General features: G+C 34.8%; 1 protein-coding gene across 1 annotated transcript in view; it reads right to left on the bottom strand.

Moving 5' to 3' along the window:
• Positions 1-362: 362 nt before the first annotated feature.
• Positions 363-20,963, bottom strand: part of COMMD10 (COMM domain containing 10) — a 151,475-nt gene continuing 130,874 nt past the window's right edge. The window contains exons 6-7 of the mRNA XM_081054351.1: positions 2,457-2,516; positions 363-1,753 (exon numbers count right to left, since the gene is read on the bottom strand). Of these exons, the coding sequence (XP_080910477.1) occupies positions 1,715-1,753; positions 2,457-2,516 (99 nt within the window). The 3' untranslated portion in view covers positions 363-1,714. The remainder of the gene's footprint in view (positions 1,754-2,456; positions 2,517-20,963) is intronic.

Genomic DNA, 20,963 nt, shown 5'->3' on the forward strand with positions numbered 1-20,963 from the left:
GAGAGAAAATTATTGACTACATTTTTGTATAAGTTTAGATACACTCTTAAAGAATATAAAACCAGCTCTTTTAGGGGGCATAAAATTAGATACTAATAGAAAATTTCAGTTTGAATTGTCACATTTAATTTAGCTACCTACATTGGGAGTTATGTTGACTATTAAGTCAAAGAAAACTCCTTTTTATATGGTCATTATCAGGAAGGCCTAACAAATGCAAATTGGGATGATATATACTATTCATTTTTACATAAGAAATCTGAAAGAATATTTACCAAAATGTTTATAGTAATCAGGTACTTCCCTTTGGGGACTGGCAGAACAAAGCACACACAAAAAAATAAGACCAATCCCAAAAGACATATGGAAACAAATCCCATTATATTATAAACATGTCTCCCAGATATCCTACCAATGAAAGTTTGAGTTTAAAAACTTTTTAAATTGATCAACTATGGACAGCAACTATAATATTTACTTTCTGAAATAATCCAAACTTCCAATCCTTCTAAGCAACAACATAGCAGTACACATATAAATAAAGACATAAATTCTATATATATTGAACATTTATTTGGGAGACATTTAACACTTGGATAACTCATATAAAGAATGTGACTTAATATCAATGGCTTTGTTTGTTTAACTATGTGACATTTCTGAAATCAAATTCCTTCATGTGAAGAAAGTCATGTTTGAATCTCTTTCTGTCTCTCTTTCCCCCCCTCCCCTCCTCGTTCCCTCCTTTCTCCTTCTCTTCCTGTCTTTCTGGAAACAATATAGGACAGATACTTCATTTATAAAAAAATTCAATTATAGGCAATGATATATACACACATATATATACATATAGCATGTATATGTATAGCATGAAATGCTGTGCACTTCAGTTCAACTAATTCTAAGACAAGAATTTTATTGACTGAAATTAACTAACATAGTTACAGAAAGAGAATGTAAAAGGTATGTTTTTGAAATTTTATGAGGACCCATTTAGCACTCATTACAATTTCTTTTATTCATGATCTGAATCTGTCTCCCACACTATGAAGTGAATCATTATTAATTTGCAGTACAAAGAAAAGCATACAAAACCTGGACTGTTATTAAATCATTAAACACAGAGAAAAAATAAAAGTGCACAGAGAAGATCACACTGGAATTACCTGATATGCTGCTACTACTAGCTCTATTTTAAATTTCTTTCGTATATTATTTCCAAAGCAAAATATACTCATTATGTTCAAGGAAAACTACTGTATTATATTTATTTGATTGCATGTGGCTGCTTTCTTACTGTTACTAATATAATTACTGAAGTTCTGTATGCTAAGGTACGCATTATACCCTATATCTATGGACCCTCCTTGATACATATGGGAATCATCAAATATGTAAAAAAATAAACTGGTTAGGCAATAAAACAAAAATAGGACAGTAAAAACAATATGGTATTCACTTTTGTTTCCTTTAAAGCAAAAGTGTTCTTAGCAATTGCTTGCTGTTGGCTCACAGAATGAGAGAATGTACATTAGAACCTCAGTCCTCAGAACAATGATCTCCCTTGGCTGTTATTTGTCTAAGAAGTGATAAACCATATAATTTACAAGAAGAAAACTACTGAATCCTTCAGAAAACACAACCTGGCAGTCTATCTTCAAAGCAAAATAATGAGGTGGCAGGAATGTGATGGAGAAACCAGTCTTCAAGAACATCATGTAAGGGAATCCAGCTGTGCTTGTATGGTCTCCAGCTATTTACAAAGACAAAAAAAGAGAGAGAGAGAAAGCTGGTGAGGGGAGAGAAATTCATATGAAGTGTTTAGAAACATACAAATAGAAGGGAAAGACTGTCAATGGCAACTATGTATACTAAATCCATTCATATAGCAATAAATATATAATACAACTTAAAGTGTTTTTCTTTTTATGTAAAAATATTAGAATTCATGTTTGCTAAGTTTTCCAAATTTGTAAAAGAGGATTTCTAAATACTACTGTTTTAAATACACCAAGTTGTTTCATTTTAAATGATCACTATATAAGATTTTTAAAGGGGGATGGTGGTTTCCTGAATTACAAAATCGGTATTTGGAAAGCATCATGAAATATGCTCAAAGATAAATCTTTAAAAGACTGGCATATTCCTTTTCCCTTGTGCCCAGAAATTAAAATATTTAACATTTCTTATATCTAAAATGCCAGTGTGGTTGGGTACCACATACTTCATTACAATCCTATTGCTTTAATTAAAACCATTTCCATTTTCTTCCTGATTTAGTTTGTCAGATTCTCTTCATCTCGGCAATGCTTCCTACTGTGAAACATAAGGTGTTTACAAGTGAAGTTTAAAGAACTTAGCTTCAAAATAGGGCATTAAAAAAAACAACAACATAAAGTGAAGGAAACATTATGGAAAAAAACCCACTTATCAGAAATTATTTTAAAAATATAGACCTTGTTATAGAAATCAAACAACTCCTTGTGACTGAATTCCACAAGAACTTTCTCCAGACTCTGTAGGAAAAAAGAAAGAAAAAGGAATTTATTTGTATACAATTTACATTGCATTTTTTTCTCTCCAGCTAGCCCCAAAATATGCCATATTATTCTCTGAGTGGTTGTAAAAAAATACGTACCTACTTTACTCAACCCCATTGTTTCTAGAACTCACAAATGCACTTATTAGTATTCCACTTGAGCAAAAGATTTCAACTCTATGGGGACATCTGCTCTTTAAGTTGACTCCAAAGAGGTTAATAAAATATATACCGGCAAGAGAACAATTTCATTACCTATTTTTTTCAAGACAGAGATAATCCATGAGATTATATTTCATCTTTCTCAGCAGTCCGTGTGAAATCTAGTAAATACCATTACATAAAGACACTGGAGGCGGCATATCTGATTGAATCTATCCAGCCATTAACGGCTCACATCAGCACAGCTGCTGCCTCCAAGCATCTAACAGTTATGATCTTAACATGCTGAGATTGCTACCTTTTTTAATGTACAGACTCAGCAAAAGTTAACAATTAACACAACAGCTTCAAAGCTGGGACTTAAACACGCTCCTTCCTTTTACCTCATGTGATAGGGAAACCTTTACAGATATTACAGATGCTAAGTAATATTGTGTATGATGGTGTAGGAAAGTGAAACATTAACCCATTCCACTCCAACCTGCTTTGGGTTGATTTTGTAAACTGAGGAAACAATGCAACTAGTTTCTGGGTTTGTTCTAACATGTCTATTTTACGTGGGAATTAAAAGTTAATAAGAGAATGCCAAGAATGTGCTTGCTACCTGTTCTGACCGCACTATCACATTCACATAACATAAAATTAGCACCATGAACTAAAGAAGTGGAAAACGGTTGCAAGCAGACCTTGGTTCATGTACTCGATTGCTTGTGGTCATTTCCAACATTCTATTAATTCTAGTTCTTTTTCTATGTTGACTTTCTTTCTTTGGTTTATCTGTTTTAATGATTTCCATTTCTATTTACAAAGCCAACATTTTCAACACAAGTTATCTCCAGCTAACTCCAGGAGAGTCAATAGAGCTATGGCACCTTCACGAAGCCTAAGCACATAGGATCAAATTGTACACTTGATTTTCTCTTAAACACCCACCTAAGTATTTAAGCTTTAAAATGAACGAAAAAGCCTGTCTTTAGGAATGATTTAATACTATGAAATTTTCTAATTGTGTTAGAAAAATTAGTCGGCTAGTTGGCACATATCATTAAAGCTCCAAACGTTGAATCAGCATTATCTAGCAGTACTATATTTCCTCCCAGAAGTTAAAGGGAGATGACAGGCCTAGGTTTACCCCAGGGAAAAGCAAGACAAGTTCATCACTACCCCACCTCTATAGCCCCCATCCCATTCAGAGTCAAAATTCAGGAGGGACTGAAGGCTGAATAGGTATGTAAACAACTGACTTGCTGTACCCCTGGAGGTTAACTGCCAAGCTAGGTTCTTATTTCCTGAATTTCACTTTGCTTTGTTTCAAGGCAGTGTTTCCCATAGTGTTATAATGAGGTAAAGGAAGAAAGGTAACTTTGAAAATTTACTACTTAAAATAACAATAGCTCAATTTGTGTGTGTGTGTGTGTGTGTGTGTGTGTGTACATGAGAGTGTATGTATAAATTTAGTGCCTTGTTTTACTGAAATACTTAGCATTAAGAAGAAAACATGCAAAGAATTTATACCTATATCTGGCATAATCAGTGAGAGCTAGTTATCATTATCATTTCCCATTCAACCCAAAATGACTTAGAAAAGACAATAAGAATAAGGGAGAATATAGAAGTGATTTTAAGTGTTTCATGTCTATGTGGAAAGAGACTAGAATTTGAGAATCTATGTTGATCCACACAGTAGCCAAGGGCATTTGTTTTTTAGGAAGGTTAGAATGGAGCTCAGATGTGTAAGATAAAAAGGGCAGCAGAGCTGGCCAGGGACCAACTCCCACATGTCACGTTCTGACATGGCACCCTACAGAGTCCAAGGATTTTTAATTCAAATATGGCCTTCTAGGACATTATGAAGCTACTTTATCCAGAAAGGAGTATAGATCACAATTATTTAACAGTTTGTTGGCTTTAATTATGACTTTAAATTTAGACATACAGTCTATGGCCTCCATTTTTACTCGTTTCAGGCCTGCAAGTATGAGGAATAAACCTGATCAAAATCTTTCCTGGGGCCATGATATTTTTTAGGAGGAAAACAAACTCTTAGTTTTCCTTGAGAATATCACTAAAAAGTCACACATTTGCTTATCAAACCAGAATCAACTCCATAACTTTATTGTTTGCTCTTCTGAAAATGTATGGAAGGGTCTGTCCATTAAGGAAGCATGTTTTCAAACACCTTCTCTTCAGTTTAATGTCTGGACACAAATCAGTGGCAGTTCAGACCCAACAAGAATGCAAGGAAAGCATTGATGTTTAATGAGAATTCCATTACTAGTATTTCAGGAGTGCTTCTCTCTGGATTGTCTAGCTCTACATACATCTTCCTATAATTTGTAAACTCCTGGCCTTTGACCCAATTCATGATTCACTAGCTTCTTTGTTAAGGGAACAGGAGGAGTGAATAAATTGAAACCCAAACCCTCTGTATCTCAGCTACCAACAGCAACTCTAACAACAGGCTTTCTGGAGGACGATGTAGAAAGTCCTGACTAAAGTAGTTTTATAGGCTAAATTTGACAATGGATTTAATTATTCATGTGCTTCCTGTCTATCACTGTCAATAGATAATAAGACTTGACTATTTGGTCCTATTTTTTCCCCCCAAAAGAGTCAGGAAAATAGTCTGGATAATAAAATGTAGCCTATTATATCATACTAAATAAGAAGAGAACTATCTTAGCGTCATAAAACTACAACTGTAGTTATCAAATGTATAACAAGTTATCAAATGTATTGTTATTTTGTCACTCATATCCCAAAACTATTTTAAACTTGAACTACATAACTAATCACTTGGTGAAACCAAGTAAGTACATATTTCTAATATATATGTGTACACACACACACACACACACACATCTTTAGATAGTATGGTACTTCACTTTTTATATAGTCAAATGTTTAGGAAAAAAAGTTTACAAGAACATCTATATTCTTTCAGTAATCAGGTACAAAGGATATTTTCATAAAAGGAAACTGTATTTTAAGCTAACACATTTTAAAGAAATTGATCATTCTAACAGAGTTTATATTGTATTTCAAAGGAATATAATGACTAGATAATTAATACAAATTATTTCTGGGAGGGTGTTTTGTTGCTTGTTTAACAGGAGTACTATCTAGGACAAATCATGGGAAACATTTACTTGATTTAGTACAAAAAGAAGTAATCTAATGAGCGCTAACTAGGCCAAGCTATTGTTATACATACCCTTGCACATAAGAAATGTATACATTTGGACACTTTGAGATCGGTGCAGGTATTATATATTGATAGTACCAGTATTCAAAAGAACCATAAAAAGGAACTAATATTTCTTTTAGCAGAAGACTATGTAAATAAATTGTAGTATAGTAGTAACACAATGAAATGCTACACAGACATGAAAATAAACTACAGCTATATACAACATCATGCATGACTCTCACAAACACAATGTTGAATGTCAGACAGGCACAGGGGAACACATACTGATTGATTTCATTTATATGAAGTTTAAAAAAAATAACAACAAAAAAAAGGTTTTACAGACAAATAGTTAGGTGGTAAAAGTATAAACTAAGCAACAAAGACATTACCAGAAGTATTAGAATAGCGACCGGAGAGAGGACTTGGGAGGAGGCATAGAGGGGCTTCTGAGGTAATAGCAGTCATTTATTTCTTGATCTTGGTGGTGGGTAAAGGGCATTTTTTATGATAAATCACTGTGCTCCTTTTCTGTATGTGTGTTCTATTTCCCCAATAAAGAAGAAGACGAAAAAAGGATGCCATAGTTATGTGTTAAATTCAGTCAGTCATTTTTATTCAATGAATATTTACTAAGTGCCTACAAGGCCGGTTCTAGGTGCTACCTATACAGCAATGGGCAACAGAGACAGAAATCCCCCACATTCTAGTTGGTGAAGACAGACAATGAACAAGATGTAACAATAACAATAATAGTAACAGTAAATCACATACATGCATGTAGAAATGTTTGTTAGTGATAAGTACTAGCAAGAACAATAAAGCAGGGATAGGGCATTTGTATTAGCAGGTGGTGGTCAGGAACGGTCTTACTGAGATGGTGACATTTGAGTTAAAATTTAAAAGAAGTGAGGGAGTAAAAAGATAACCCACAGAATGGGAGAAAATATTTGCAAATCATTAACTAATCAGAGTAAAATACCCAGAATTTATACAGAACTCCTATAATTCAACAACAAAAAGGACAAACCCAATTAAAAACCCAATTAAACCAATTAAAAATAGGCAAAGGACTGGAGAAGATACTCAAATGGCAAGTAAGCACATGAAAAGATACTCAACACCACTTCACACCTAACAGGAAGGGTATAATTTTTTTAAATGGAGAAAAACAAGTGTTGGTGAGGATGTAGAGCCATCGGAATCCTCAATACACTACTAGTGGGGATATAAAATGGTTCAGCTGCTGTGGAAAGCATTGCAGTTTCCAAAAAAGTTAAACATAGAATTATGATAAGACCCAGTAATTCCATCTGAGTATAACCCCAAAAAAGTGAAAACATGGACTCAAACAGGTACTTGTACACCAATGTTTATAGCACCTTTTCAACAGCTATTTAAGGCAATATGTTGACATTTTGATGAAAAAATTTTGATGAAAAGATGGCAGAGGAAGCCAGACCATAGGAAGATAATGACAATACTTAGGGTAGTGCATTTTGTATATGCTTATTCTTCCATCAGCCAACACTTAAGGTTCTGTTATAGAATGAATTGTGTATCACCAAAATTCATCCATTGAAACCCTACCCGTCAAATCTCAGAATATAACTGTATTTGGAGACAGGGTCTTTAAAGAGGTAAGTAAGGTAAAATGAAGTCATGAGGGTGGGCCCTGATCCAATCTGACTGGTGTCCTTATAAGAGGAGATTAGGATGCAGACATAAGCAGAGCAAAGATCCTATGAAGACACTGGAGGAAGGTCTACAAGCCAAGACGATAGATCTTAGAAGAAATCAATACAGTCAATATCTTGATCTCAAACTTCTAGCCTCCAGAACCACAAGGAAATAGATTTCTGTTATTTAAGCAACCCAGCCTGGGCAGACCTAGCAAACTAACATGGAACCCATTACCTCTTCTGGGACAGACAGAAGACAGGATCATTAAGAGCAGTAGAAAGCCATTGGAGAGTTTTAAGTGTAAAAATGATATAAATATATTTATATATTAACAACTCACTTTGGTTTTTATTTGTAAATGGATCAGAATTGGTTGAACTGGAGATGAAGAAACCAGTTAGCAGGCTGCTGTATTAGACCAGGCAAAAGGTCTAATGTGACAGCAACAGTGATAGAGAAAAGCAAAAAACTTTTATTAGAGGTAGAGAGATAGCACTTAGTGACAGGTTTGAGCTGGGGAGGGATGGGGAGGTGAAGGAATAGAAGGAATAGAAGGAGTCAAGAATGACTCAGGTATCTGGCAAGAGAAACTGGACGGATGTAACTGAGATAGTACACTCTAGAAGAGAAGATTTAAAGAAGGGGAGAATCAAAGTGCAGTTTCAGACACAATTAGCTTGATATATCTGTGAGATTTCTCTGAAAATATATGAAACAAGTCTGGAAAGCCAGGAAAGAGATTTAGGTACGAGATATACATTTTGGAATTACTGATAGATTGATATTTAAAACTGTAAGAGTGGATGAAATTACCCAGGAAAAGAATGCAGTATGAGAAAGAAAAGAGGGTAGCCTGGGGCTGAACTCTATGGAGTGCCAATATTTAGGGCAGGTAGGTGTTCCATAAATGATGAGTAGCACTAGATTCACACATATTTTCTGTGTGGAAATGTATGGTAGGCATTTATTACATGAATCAAAATAATTTAGTAAGTTAGTATACAGGCAATAAAACTGGGTGGCTTATTTTCAAATATGCCTTCAATCTTCTATTTTCCAGGAAAAACCCATTAAAGTCACTAATACTGTCAACTAAACATACACACACTAGAAGATTTACTCTCTTCTGCCTTATACATGTAAAATTACAACCATGAACCCATCTAGGAAATTAATTACTTATATTGTCTAAGCGGGTCTCATGCATTAATACCAAAATTAAACTTTCTGCACCCTCTCTGAAAACACTGCAAAATGAAAATGAAAGTGCAAAGATGAACATTCTGCCAATTTCTTAAAAGAGAAGATGTATTTGTTCACCTATTCCTTTTTATTTTTAATGTGTAATCCTGTCTGAGAGTACCTGGATAATGTTCACATACCCATTAGAAAATTCTTATGGAAACAGAATTTAGTAAGGTCTTCAGAGAGGTCTAACTTGGTGAAAGCTGAAAGTAAAAATACTCTTTGCTTGCCCATTAGTTAGGAATTAGGAAACATATACATTGCCCAAGAGAGAAATGTATTAGCCTCTTCACAAATTATCCAAGCAGAAATAGCCTCTAAATAATAAAGATATAAACCAGATAAGAATTAAACCAAATTTATATTGCTTAGCTTTTAAACTTAAGCTGGATATCAGAATTAGAAATGATACAATTATCTTTTCACCTAGGAAATCAGAGTAGAGGATTCTAGCAAAAGAAAAACCACTCATCTCTTGTCCTAATTGAACCTAAAAATACTTTACTAGGTACTTAGAAAGGAAGTTTTCTCCTTTTAAGTTATAGAAATGAAGGGCAGAGGTAAAATTTAAATAATATTTCACGTTCTACTGAATGGATTTATAAAACAAAACTCATTAAGTACCATTTATGAAATAAATACATCTATAGATTATATTCTCTGTAACCATATACAGTTACAGATCATTGTAAATATATTCCAGTATCTCTATTTTTTGTTGACCATCTTTACTATTATTGTTTTAAAAACTAGGTATCTAATTAAAGTTCATACACTGAAAAAATCATGAAACTCTATTTATACACATAAGCATTAGCCATTTCTATCACCCATAATACTCAGTCATTCATAAATATTTAAAGAATACCAATTACATGAATACACCATGGGAAGGAATATTCTCTTGACCAAAGAAAGGTCTTTCTCTAGGTAGGCAGATTGCCCTTCATGGCTAAGCCCCCAACTACAGGAAGAATGTACTTGGGACAACAGGGAGCAAGGGATCCTCTGCTCATCTCCCAGATCAATGGAATCAATCCTGGCGGCCAAAGGGGTAACAGCCGTCACAATCAGCTCTGATTTAGAAGGTGCCAGGTTGAGAGGAGCAAGCAAAAGCCTTCTGGGTAGAGGGAAAGAACAAATTTCCACTTTTCTGTGAGGCAGCTAGACTACATGATTTCCCAAGGTTCTTTTCAATTCTAGGACTTGAGGATGTTGAAAAGCACACCCACATGAGCAAATGTAACTGGTGAACTGAAGTGGTTAGAGAACGACAACATGTCAGTAAGAAAGAGCTTCGGCAGTAACGTAGTTCAGCCCTCTTATTCCTCAGATAAGGAAACTGTCCTACAAAGATGAACCGACTTACATAAAGTATAGAGCAGTTGGACTAGTCATTGTTCTTTCCACTTCATTATTATAGTAACCCAAGACAAAAATAGCACTTTCAATTGAATATCAAGCTAATTTGGAGAAAAATCTTCTATGAATTTGCACAATTACTTCCCTTCTCTAACTCATTCTACACAGAAATACATAACAGCTATGCTGAGGGTAAATATTTTGATAAATACGGCTGATAAGTTGCCATGCTGTCTTAAGTAAAAGAGCTATAATGTGAGGTTAGTCTTCAACTGCTCAAAAATTTTCAGAAAAAAATATAAGCAAACCTCTTTGTCTTGGTTACATTAACTTAAAAAAAAAGCCACTGTGAAAATTTCACAGAAGTTAACATAATACCACTGCCATGTTTAAAATGCTACTTACAAACAAACAAAAATATGTGAGGCCAATAAATACACTACATACAGAGACTGTCCAATATGGAGCTGATTTATCTTTCTCCCTCAAGCTCTGTGATTCCAGCAGGCTCTAAAACCTTACAGGCATGCTCCGCCCTGTTGTATGAGGAAAGCAGTGGGCAAACTGAAAACCTAGAGCTTATATCAAGGTGTGATAAAAGTTACAAAAGGACAACTGACACCAATAAACGAAATACAAGCCACAAAAGGCATTTATTTGCCCAGGGTTAAATCAACCAAGTGATAACTTTTCTTTTCTCAATCTTTGATAAGCAGTTTGACAAAATGCTGATCTATTTAAGAATACAGTCAGTATATAAACAGCAAAAGCAAATTGTAAACTTATTAGCACGGCATTCAAGACTTCCAGAACCGGGCCCGTGACCCTTCCAACAGCCTCATTTTCCAGCATCCTCTTAATGCGCTGTACGCACTAGAGTAACCGGTATGCGCTGCACACTGCCCTGCGGTCCCCGTTCACACTGTCCTGTGTTCTCCCACAGTGCCTCCAACTGCTCTTAGAGCGCATGCGCGCACACTCGCGTACCTGTACCAGCTACTTCCTTTGGCCAGATCCTAGTATGTACTCACTTTAGCTGACATCATCGCACCTGATGCATGTCTCTACCCTTGCTTTCCCCACTACACTGTATGGAATTCCCTACCTTTGCACCATAGGTGGTAGGCTCTTCAAGGGCAGAGGTATGCTTTGTTTTCGTTATGGGAGCCCAACAGCCTAGCATGGTCCCTAATCATAGTACTTCATAACTTGTATGTTCATTGAGCTTAATTTTAAGAAAAGGAGGTTGCTAAATTTAAACACGGCTTTTCCACTATAGGAGAAAAAGACTATATACGGAGAGTATCAGAATAAATGGATTTTGTCTAAATGATGACAATATTTTCCAATTATACTACAGTATTTGCCCCAATGATGACAGCAATCTTGTAGGTCTTATAACACTTGATTACTCAGTAAGTATGTGGGCTAAATATCACAGTAATTAAACTCAAAGTACTGATTCCCTAGTTAGCTTGAAAAAAAGGCTTCTCACACCTGATGGTCCCTGCCTCAAGCTGGTAAAAGCAGATTTGAGGTTCTGAACATATTTAGCTAAAATGACAATAATTTTCGCTGTCAACATAACAACAAACTATTTTTGACCAGAAACCTTTATTCAATATAAAAACTGTGTAGAAGGATACATGAAGTATTGTCACTAAATGTGTAATCAAAGTATCTACTTCAGCTGTTAGGACATTTCACCCAGTATCTGTATATACCCTTTTCATTCTGGCTAAAATATTACTTTGTTCTTATGTAGATAATATAATATGTTTGGCAGTCATGTCATCACCATATTTTCTGTCCTATTAAAAATTACAATGTGCTACGCATGAGCAGATAGCAAACTTGGAGCCAATCAAAATGCACCTCCTCTAGTATTCATTAACGGTAATTTATTATGTGTATGCTGATATGTCATTATGATTTTCAGCTTTGGTATTGAAATATTTAGCTATGGTTGCTGAATATAATCAGCAAGATAAGAGGTTTTGAATATGATTACATGAAGCTCCTTAAATATAGCGAGAAATTATGTTAAGCAGAGCACTGACAGGTAAAAATTTGAGCTTTTTTCTGTAATAAATATTATAGGTGATGTTACCTTTTTCTGGAAATGATACTTTACTCTAATTATAAGTACTTATTTGATTACTGAAGCATTATCATTACAGAGTTAGAATAGCTACATTATGTAACTTTTCAAAACATATGTTAGTTCCTACCCAACGAACTACAGATACCAAATTGAAATCATATTATGTTTCCAGTGTATAGTTTTAAATAGTTTTAAAGGCTATGATCTCAATGCCCAAATTTTGGTTTCTCCTTTGTTCATAAAGTTACTTCATTATATTCATACACAGAAACCTGGATAATGTGTGTGTACCTTCAAGAGCTACTATGTATTTTCCATCCTAAATTCAATAACCTAATACAATTCACAGTGTTAAGAAAAAGGTAATTAAAAAGCATATGTTGGTTTAATTTAAATGAGTATTAATTTCTCAATTTAGTTACAATTTACATTTCTTATAAGCTCATTAGAAGCTCCGTCTCTGCAGAATAAAAAGGGTAAGTTTAGCATTTGCTTCACGTTAGGAAGGGTACTGAATTTATCATGTAAGGGGCACCTGAAAATCCATTGTTGACCTGCAGCATAATAACAGGGCACCCCCCCCTTATATTACCTTCAACACATGTGGACCCAAAGTCCTAAAGACAGGCAGGTACAATAACTAATTTGACTATGGGGTTAATTGAAGGCAGTGACTATCCAGAAGAAATTGTTAACCTGTAATCGTGACAGATGAAGACTGAGCTCATTTTTCCATCCATATTAGTTCCCTGCTAACCTAATTACCAGAATACGATTTGCAAAATCCTCTTGGAATCATCAAATGAACTAATAATGCATATTCTAAAAATGAAACGGTTCTAATGAGTTGATATTTTTCTCTAATCTTGAATATATCAGGAGCTCATAAATAAGGTTTTTATTTTACACTTAAAATATAGTGTCTGAGGTATGCTACTATGAATTCAACACAGATAGCATTGGCAGATAGTTTAGTCTGGACTATGGTACTTGAATAAAGGGTGGAGCATGGGTTTTATTTTTAATTTAAGCAAATAATAGCATTGGAGAATTTGACTTCTAATTTTTTAACAGCTTTATGGAAATACTAGTACACCAGTTAGTGTATAATTCAATAGTTTTTAGTATATGCACAGAGTTGTTAACTACCACTACAATTAATTTTAGAGCATTTTCATTACCCCCCAAAAGAAACCCCATACCCTTTAGCTATCATCCACCAACCATCCTAACCTCCTCTGATCCTGACCCCCAGTCATCCTAGGCAACCAGCAATACACTTTCTGTGCCTATAAATTTGCCTATTCCGGAAAAATGTAAATTTTAAACAGATCCCAAATGCACACCCATATTTAAGGAATGAGCTATAAAAAAAGCCTTGCAAACACAAAAGCTGAAGAATGCCTTAAAGCGTAGGATTAAACACTAGAAAAGTGCTATCATGGACCCTAAGGAAAGATAGAGTTTTAAATAGGAAAGAATGATTCAAGTGTCAAAGGCTCACAAGAACCAACTGATCAAGGACTAATACATTTTAATTTTAGATTCAATGACAAGGAGAATGTTACTGACATTGGCAGAAGTATTTTTGATGGATTGACAGGGAGAGGTCAACCCCAGTTGATTAGAGGGATAAATAAAGTGGGGAAGTCAAATGAATGTAGACCAGGGGTTGGTAAACTACTATAGTCCATAGGCTTACTGTCTGTTTTTGTAAATAAAGGTTTATTGGAACATAGCCACACTCGTTTGTTTATGTATTGTCTATGGCTGCTTTTACGTTATGGCAGCAGCATTGTGTAGCCTGCAAGCTTAAAATAGTTACTATTTGGTCCTTTGCAGAAAAAAGTTTGCCATCCCCTATTGTAGACAAATGTCTCAAATTATTAGTTCTATTTACCAAAAGTGACCTAATAAGCATCCATATTCCACATTTTGTTCACTACTGACAGCTAAAATGGACCTCTTGTTTACATGTAAGTGAAAATGAGTAAAATCAGCTGTACTGAATACAGTGTAATTACTCATCTCAAGGTGGAAATTTCAGGCCCTCTTCACTACCATCTGATGAACGGTTATTTTATAGGAAAGGCTGGTGACAGCTGCAGAGGCTGTTAGATCATATCGTTGGAATAAAAACAATACATCACTTAGTAGCTCATATTTATATAAATTTTCAAACAATACGGTCTTACATCATGCAAGCTTCTTTAAGTAAACACAAATGTGATTTAAAAGTCGATAATTAAAAAATAAAAGTTTGCCTCAAGGTTTATCTCTTTTCTAAAGTTTATTAATAATAAATGCTTTTTGGAATGATTAGTTCCAAATATTTTAATTAGCCATATATTCATCTAAAGTCCATAAAAATGTTGTTTCAGTGTCAGTTTTAAAATTCCAATTTATCTACTTAAGAAGTAAGAAGCCAAAGGTTTGAATCAGAAACATTAAAATTGGACTGTTCAGCTTTTGCTTGTTATATGTGGTCTTTGCCTGGAATGACTCATAACATAATAAAGCTATACAATTTGGTTTAACATTTTGTATCTGTTGATAATTAGAGAGGCCAATGCCTCTCTCTAAGTCTAGTCATTAATATTAATGAGTTTTGTGACCTAGGCCAAGTTAATAAAACAAACCTTTAAATATCCTATTAAGAAGTTCTCAATAATAATTTTGAACTTGAAATTACTTTATAAAATTCTTTTATAGTGCTGAAAAATAAGGGTTTCAAAAGCATTTCCTATTATGGATAAGAAAAAAAAATTACAGAATGGTGAGAGCACCTATCAAATATCACTTTTTGATTACAGGTCACATAGGGCTTCAAAACCACAGATTCATAGATTAGGGAATTAAGACATAGATTACTCCATAGATGAATGGAATATATATGAGAATCGGTTAAATCTTTTTAACCCCAAGGTGATTACAAGTCATTTTTACTTTTAAGTCAAATTTGAGTTCACAAATACAAAATTGATTTGGTTGGTGCAATTTACCCACATAATTGTGAAAAAATTACTCATTTGTATCACGAATTTGGAAAAAGTCAATGCTATTTTAAAAATAGAGATTGTTTCTGTGGAGCAAAGTTATTTAAGGTGGGGTTATATAATGGCTGAATTATATAGACGCGTATAATGGCTGAATCTTAGACGCGTATAAAGAGACTGGCTTAAATAAAAGTTTGCAGAAACTTGCATACAGCCAAGGACCATGCTGCAAATCAGAACTGTTCCAGATAGACACAGGCTCCTTGTAGATGCGCCAGACTAATTAGAAATCAGAACTATTGGTAACAGAGCTAACTGATCCCCTTCTTAGCAGATGAGCTTCCACATGGTGGTTTGGGCGTAACGACCTTATTACTGGTCATGATCTCAGTTTGGTCTTGGTTTGGAATGTTAACCCAGTTCAGGGAGAGTGTTTATATTTATGCGGTAAGAACTACATCTGAGATAGGTTGTCAAGTATACAAAATGCATGAAACAAGATCGGCAACATGCCCTAACATTCATTTGGGAATGCTTACCAAAATGATCATATAAAGAAGCAGCATCCCTTCCCCTTTCCTTCCTATTCCCCATGTCAACACCTGGTCTAGGATTTACTTCTCAAAAATCGGAATGCTAATTTGATTCGATTCCTTTTCTTCAGTCTCACCATTCTCTAGGCCATTCTAAATACAGATGCCCAATTCAGTTTTTAAAGTGCCACTTTCATTAGGTTGCCCTTCTACTAGAAATAGTCAATACTTTCTCCCCCTTTACCAACAGTTAAAGTTCTATCTCTTTTGTCTAGAAGTCAAAGCTTTCCAAAACCGGTCCCAGTCTACCTTTCACTTTTTAATTATGAAATATTTAAACTATTAAAATTACGAGTACTAATATAACAGATATTCATGTAACCCAACACCCAGATATAATTCATATTAACATTTAGCCTTTAAAAGGGTAAATAAACAAAACAATCTGCCATCACTCATCCCATCTCCTTCCCTTTGGTAGAAGGATCGACTTGCTAAAAGTAAAAATATGAAGTAGGAAATCAGAGACAAGGAACAAAAGACTTAAAAATGTAAAAATATCATTCTTAACTACGCCAAGATTAGAAGAATTTTTTTTTAAATTGCCACCCATTTATTAACATTATACTGGAAAGTTGAAAATAAGAAAATAACAATAAAATGGCAATAAACACCTCTTTACCTTCACTTCAGATTTGTAGTAGAGGTGAAATTAGACCTAGTCTTTTGAGATGGGATTTGAATATGCAGAAATGGGTTAAAGAGTGTTTACTAATTTTCCCACCTCCATCCCTTTTTCTTCTTAACAAAAGGTAGAGAAGTTAACACTGGCAAGGCATAGATGAGAAGGGATATAAGCCAATTATCTTCTTTAATAACCTATATGTATGTAAACTGAGATGTCTTACAATCTAAGGAATCAGTATGGTTCTTAAATAGTGTTTTTAGTAAAAGATAAAGGATAATCCTAAAATTAAAAATTAAAAATGGTTTTTAGTATATAAAAAGTAACATGAAAATGCCTGAAAGAAGATACCAGGCAAAAACATGGCTCAGACTCATCTAATTTTTTCTAACTTAAACTGAGTAAGACTTTTTATTTTATTTTCTATCTGAAATCCAAAGTTCAACATAAACTATGAAGTAAAATGTGAAAGTCAGAAGGAGAAATCAGTCTACAGAATGACCTCAATACATATACCATCACTTTCCTAGTAGGATGAAAGCTTCTTTAGGGTAAATTTTTGTCTTCATTTTACTGGAGCTCTACGGTTATAAGAGTCAGACTTCGGGTGTCAAACAGCTTGTGTTTTAAACCACTCTTCGCAAGTCACTGTCTTGAACAAACTGAAATTTGCTGTGCCTCAGTTTCACTGGTAACATGAGGATAATAATAGCACCTACCAGACGGGGGTATGAGGAATAAGCACTACGTGTAGAAGCACTTAGGCTGGTGGCCTAGTAGTGTTAGCAATCACTGTCCTCCTCCTCATCATCGTTTTTAATGCTCCACGTGTACTTAGCCCAGGGCCTTGAATAGAACAAATGTTTAATAAATGCTTGTGAAGTCAAATAGAATTTTTTTTGGCTTTTTAAATTGAATGGAAAATAAAGCCACAGGTAAAATGCTGAGAGGAAAAACAACAACTCTCTCAAATGTTATTTTTGAAATATGCAATAAGTAGATAAATAAGTACATATAGGTATAGAGTTATGCATATGTTGTCAAATAAATTACTTTTTAGAAAGGGTATATCATCACCGCTTGGATAGAACCTACATAAGGCTATCTGAAAGCTATTTTCATACCTACGGATTGTCTGAGAGGCCCTTTACATATATAATGAAGGTCGATATCAATAGTATCATCAGAACTGCGTGAAAAATCCTGACTTCAGGGAGAGTGAAAATATCTAGTATGCAGAATATTATGTTCTAGGCAGACAGCTTGCAGCGGGTTGGGTTCCTTCCCCACATGAGCTGCTGCTTACTAAAATAGCAACTTCCAACTATTTTTAGGTATCATGTCTTGTAAACCCAGATCATCAAATAATACAAAACTGTTACTGTGAAGTAGATGAAATGTATTTAATAGAATGAGTCTATGCAACTCATTTTCACTGGTGACCTAATCTATAGACGAAGTCATAATATTAATATCAGAAATATTTTCAACACTTTTCATGAACACATGAAAATAAAATGCCAACTACTCTATACACTAGTAGTAGTCAATATCTTAGATTTTCAGGACATGAACTTATTCATGGTAAGCATACGTCATTTACATAATACAGACTTGCTTTAAAGAACTAAATATTATTCTTAATGGCAAAGCCAATACACCAAAGGATGTCTTAGACTAAAAGAACCGACCATATTTTGAATTTAGATGACACCTGTCTCTCAATGAGCTCAAGACATTTTGCAAAACCTGAAACAGTACCTCTCTCCATCAAGCTCCTAACTAGGAAAAATACATGCTAAGAAAGACAAGTGAGTAATTAGTCATATGATGTGGGACTCACGCCCAACAGTCATAAAGGAGATCATAGTGCGGTGTCTGTTATGGCAACAGGTGAGCCACAAAACTGCAGGCTTCTAGGTTCAAATTAAGCCTTAATTTGTCTTTTACATGGCACTGTAAAAGACAATACCCTCATCTTCTGATAAAGGGAGGAGACAGAGAGTTGATAGACAATCAAATCTTTGCATGCTAAGTGCTATGGTGGAGGTAACAGTACGTTAGGTGCTCTGACATGAATTGTAAAATGACAGAGCTAGATTCTAGGGAAGGGATGACTAGCTGAACTTTCACTAAGCAGTACATTCTGTAACTACTGAAGGGAATAAACTAGAATAATAAACATTATTATGGCTTCATACACACATTCAAAATTTCACCTGAATTACAGTTGAACAAACCTGCAAAATAAAACCCTTTCTCCCCACCACCAGCACCATGTTCTGCACTTCAATTACTAGGATTCATTGAAGGAAAATGCACACCTCTCTCAGAAAGCAGACAGATGGACCCTAGTTGGCAAGGTGTAGTTGGGACCCGGAACAGTTTGAATTGATTTAGGGGCCACACTGGTAGTTAAAGGCTCTAAAGTTCTGGCATTTTAAACACCAGGGTACACATTCTGGATAAAGTCCAGCTTTCTCTAACTCTTAACATTCCCAGGAAGTATGGTCTGCTGCAATTTAAATAAGTCTTAGTGTTTAACACGTGTTTTTTTAAAAAAAGTCTTCAAAGAACAAACTATAAACGAATTATTTTCTAAAATATATGTGTATGTATAAATGAAAACTGGCTTACATATTAGTGAAGAACTTCTATAAACGCATTGAAATTTTTAGTTATAAAAACCAAATAACAAACTTCATTTGAAGTTTTCTTTTTCTTTGCTAGATTAACTATTCCTATTAGAGAGACTAAAGACACAATTTCTAAAGGACTGTTTTCAAATTTTATACTCACGTTTAAAAAGGAAACAATGGTATCTGATCACACACTGACCATTTTAAGTGGAAGATTTTACTGACATAGAAATATTGCCAAATATTGTACAAATAGGCCTGACTTTACCTCAGATTATTTTAGAAATGAGTATCAAAGTTATAAAAAAAAGTTTCATTTTCTTGGTGCAAACTGTAAAGAACAACATGCATAGGCATTTAATCCTTAGCTCACCTCAGAGTAAAAGACGTGAAAATGCTTAGACTATGGCTTGACAGCTAATACTTAGACAATAATCCATTCTATAATGAGTAGATTTATACATTTTAAAATAATTAACATTGAAAAAACTGACCCTAAATTCAGTCTTCTACTCTTAAGAAAATCATACCTTAATTGCTAATGATGAAATCCAGGCATTATAATATCTTGGTACAGTACTGGCAACTAAGAAACTGAAGAATTATGGGTAAAGTAAAAATACATATGTCACCTCTAAATCCTCTTAGGTCTAACTTTGAACCTTATACTGATTGTTCTCCTTAAATTTAATTTTAAAGGCCAACAAAAAGATATTTGTCCATAACATGTACTAAACCCTCACTCTATTGAAAATTACATTAACTCACACTTGGACAGTTTTGAGGGATATAGAAATTTTTAACATAATAGGCAAGTGAGGTCCAAATGAAAATACAAAAATTAGACTCAAACAGAAAAAGATGAGAAGAAACACTGATTAAAAAAGAAGTGTAGCATATAGAGGTTACAAACTCTTGAGTCACATTGCCTGTCTTTGAATCCTGGTTCCACCACTTCCTAGTTGTGTGGCCTCACACAAAGTAATTAATCTTTCTGTCCTCATTTTCCTTATCTGTGAGTGGCAATAATAATGGTAACTTATCTCAGGATTGTAGTGGAAATTATATGACATGTAAAGTGCTTAGAATAGTGAATGACACAAAGTAAGTGCTCAATAAATATTAGCTCATATTATTAAAAAACTGAGGTAAAAATAATATTTCTGAAGCCTAAACACTAAGAATGGCTGAATGTCATAGCAGGGGTTGATAAGAGATCTAAAAGACACAGAACAGGAGCACTGAGTCTGCTGGTAAATCTTAAACAAGAACAATTTATGTTGATAAGTGAAGATAAAAGTCAGACACTAACAATTAATGTTGGTTGAAGATTTCCGGTCAAGATGGCAGAGTACGTAAGTACTGTGCTCACCTCTTCTCATGACCACATCAAAATTACACCTAAACTACAGAACAACTATCATTGAAAATCACTCGAAGTCTAGTTGAACATAAATCCTACAACTAAGGACATACAGAAAAAGCCACCTCCAGACTGGTAAGAGGGATGGAGACATGGAACAGGGTGGTCCCACAGCTGTGTGTGGCAGTTAAAAACTGTGAGGGATATCTCAGTTGTGAAGGTCCCCTTGGAGGAGCAAGGGGTCCCAACCCCACACCAGGCTCCCCAACCCTTAGTTCCAGTGCCAGGAAGACAAGTTCCCACAACTTCTGGCTGTGAAAACCAGCAGAGACTGTGACTGAGATGGAGGGCTGCTGGAGTCCCAGGTGCTCCACTTGAAGGGATTATACATGGATTGACTAGCTGACAGACTCACTCACTCTGAGCACCAGTGCTGGGGCAGCAGCTCGAAAGGAACCACGG

The sequence above is a fragment of the Rhinolophus hipposideros genome, assembly GCF_964194185.1.
Source record: "Rhinolophus hipposideros genome assembly, chromosome: 7".
Lineage (NCBI taxonomy): Eukaryota > Metazoa > Chordata > Mammalia > Chiroptera > Rhinolophidae > Rhinolophus > Rhinolophus hipposideros.